The sequence below is a fragment of the Prunus dulcis genome, chromosome 4, assembly GCF_902201215.1.
Source record: "Prunus dulcis chromosome 4, ALMONDv2, whole genome shotgun sequence".
NCBI classification, from domain to species: domain Eukaryota; kingdom Viridiplantae; phylum Streptophyta; class Magnoliopsida; order Rosales; family Rosaceae; genus Prunus; species Prunus dulcis.
Window position 1 is genome coordinate 21,587,934 of NC_047653.1, and position 3,201 is coordinate 21,591,134.

General features: G+C 39.1%; 1 protein-coding gene and 1 non-coding gene across 2 annotated transcripts; one reads left to right on the plus strand and one right to left on the minus strand.

Moving 5' to 3' along the window:
- The first annotated feature begins 17 nt into the window (after nucleotides 1-17).
- LOC117625608 lies at nucleotides 18-2,480 on the plus strand. Its single transcript, XM_034357142.1, has one exon. It carries the CDS (start codon nucleotides 18-20, stop codon nucleotides 2,478-2,480), a length of 2,463 nt encoding a protein of 820 aa, XP_034213033.1.
- On the minus strand, nucleotides 105-211 carry LOC117626822. The gene has a single exon (XR_004585642.1). It is a non-coding gene; the product is annotated as a small nucleolar RNA R71 (small nucleolar RNA).
- Nucleotides 2,481-3,201: the final 721 nt, after the last annotated feature.

A 3,201-nucleotide genomic window follows, 5' to 3' on the forward strand; every position in this document is an offset into this window, starting at 1 on the left:
GAGCAAAGGGTTGGCTAATGACTTTAGCACCTGGTTCGCTCACCACTTGGGATGCCGTAGCTAAGAAGTTTTTGGAGAAGTTCTTCTCTACTCAAAAGACAGCTACTTTGAGAGGGCAAATCTTTAACTTTAAACAAGATGATGGAGAACCTTTCAATGAATGTTGGGAGCGTTTCAAAGGGCTGTTGCTGCAATGTCCACATCATGGGTTACCTCTTTACTTACAAATGCAAATTTTTTATGATGGACTAACCCAAACATGTCAATCGACTGTTGATAATGCAGCAGGTGGAGCTTTGAAGAAAAAAAATGCTCAGGAGTCATATAACATTTATGAGATGTTGGGATCTAATGCTCAACACAAAGATACAAGAGGTAAACGAGTTGGAGTGTATGAAATGAGTTCTAATAATGATCTTGCCTTGCAGGTGGCTAGTTTGGAAAAGAAGCTCGATTCTATGCTCAATATGGTGCCTAAGATAGCTGAGGTGTGTGCCATTTGCAACATACCAGGTCATCCTACTTATCAATGCTCGGCTAGTGAGGCTTATCCCGAATTCGTTCAAGAGCAAGTGAATCTCATGAATTCTTACAATCAGAGGCCGAGGAATGACCCGTTCTCTAATACATATAACCCTGGTTGGAGAGATCATCCCAATCTCTCATGGAAGAATAACAATCAATTTCAAAATTTCCAACCAAAGCCTGCCACTACGCTTGAAGATACGGTCAAAATGCTAGCTCAAAACACCGTTCAATTCCAGCAAACTACCAATAGTACTCTCCAACAACATTCAGCTGCTCTAACCAAAATGGAGACACAATTAGGTCAGATTGCTGATGCTTTGAGTCAAAGAGAACCCGGAAAATTTCCAAGCCAACCGGTGATACTTCAAAGGAACCAAGAGCAAGCCAAAGCGGTCATAACACTTAGAAGTGGTAAGGTTATTAATAATGGAGTTGGCAATGAAGTTACTAATGAATCTGATCATGTGAATGCAGGCCCCACTCAAGAAGAGAATGAGAAACCGAATGACGATCCAAGCAATGCCACTTCTTCGTTTGAAGCTCCAAATTTTCACAAGGCTGAAAAACCTTACTCTCCACCCATCCCATTTCCTGGAAGACTTGCCAAAAGCAAGCAGGATAAGTCATTTAAAGAAATTTTTGATATTTTAAGTAAAGTGAATGTTAATTTACCTTTGCTTGATGTCATTAGGAATATGCCAGCGTATGGGAAATTTTTCAAGGAGCTAAACACTTATAAGAGGAAGTATGGACCTAATGAGAAGGTGATGGTGTCTGAAAATGTGAGTGTTGTGCTTCAAAGAAAGCTCCCACCAAAACTCAAGGATCCGGGCAGTTTTTCTATCAATATCACCATTGGAGACAAGCTAGTTGAAAAGGCTATGCTTGACTTGGGGGCTAGCATCAATTTAATGCCCTATTCAGTGTATCTTCAATTAGGTTTGGGGGGTTTGAAGGCAACAACTATTTCATTGCAACTTGCTGATCGATCAGTGAAATATCCAAGAGGTATAGTGGAAGATATCTTAGTTCAAGTTGACAAACTAATTTTGCCTGCTGATTTTGTAGTGTTGGACATGGAAGAGGCTCCTCTACATGATCGTGAGTTACCTATTTTGCTTGGGAGACCCTTTATGGCCACGGCAAAGACGATCATAGATGTGCAAAATGGTCTCCTCACCATGACTGTGCTAGGAGAAACTGTACAATTCAAAGTGTTTGAATCTCTTTCTCACCCTTCTAGTTCAATTGATTGTTGTTCGATTGATGTGCTTGATTCACTTGTTTTCTCTAAGTTTTTGCTGGCACAATCCAATGATCCATTACAATATGTTTTGAGTCAATCTCAAAATGACTTTGATGAAGAAGTGCTCATGGAGATGGTGGCTGCCTTGGATGCATTAAAACAATACCCCTCCACTTTTTCACGTCTTATAGAGCCATTAGAACCATCTGCCACACATCTGATCCCTTCTATTGTTAAACCTCCAAAACTTGACCTTAAACCACTTCCATCACATCTAAAATATGCTTACCTAGCTGAGTTTGAAACTCTCCCAGTTATCATAGCATCTGACCTCACCCCTTTGGAAGAAGATAAGCTAATTAGGGTGCTAAAAGAGTTCAAATCAGCCATTGGTTGGTCTATTGCAGATATCAAGGGAATAAGCCCTACCATGTGCATGGCAATTCTTAGAAAGGAGTTTCAACCAGGTATGAAAGTACTTTTGTATGACTCACGTTTGCGACTGTTTCCAGGTAAATTGAAGTCTAGATGGGTTGGACCATTCAAAGTGCTTCAAGTATTTCCCCATGGAGCTATGGAGATAGAAAACATCAAGAATGGCACCCGTTTTAAGGTCAATGGACAGCGTTTGAAGCCTTATTTGGAGAATGTTTCACAGGAGCAGGTTTATGTCGTTATAGATTCTCTCGAGTTTATGGCAACTTAGACACACTACCATGTCTTGCCTAGACATTAAATAAAGCGCTTGCTAGGAGGCAACCTAGCTGGGTTTGTGTTCTTTCCTTTTATTTGTGTTAGTTTTTAGTTTTTATTTTATTTCATTCCATACACACTGTGCCAATTTGCATTGCATCCATTCCATTCAATTTTTTTTTTTTAAGCATCGAGGACAATGCTTAGTTTAGGTTTGGGGGTGTGGGATTTTCATTTGTTTTTAGTTCTGGTTAAAGTTTGCTTTTGCTTACTAATGTGAATGTATATGAGGGCTATGGTTTACAATGAGGACTACTGCGATGTCATGAAAAAGTTCATATCATATCTTTTTTTTTTTTTTTTTCAAAGCTGTTACTCTGGGAATCATGGTGGTTAAAGTATCATGCTCAAATTCTGGAAGAAGAATTGTGGAGACTACCCTAGTGAGTGATTTTGAGCCTATTTACTTCTTTGAGAGGGTCTAAAGTGTTTGTACTCCTATCTTTTTGCTTCAATTTCATTTCAAATGATCTCATTATTTTTGTTTGATTGAATGCTAAGAATTATTTGCTTTCGCAGATACCATGTGTTTGGTAACATTCATGAATGAACTCATTGAGATGATGTTAGGCTATGCATGTCTTAACCACCAAAAGGCCTAATTTCTTACCTTTATGTGTGTGCCATTACCCCATTTTGAAGCCAATCATTTTTAGCCATTTTTTTTTCTCACA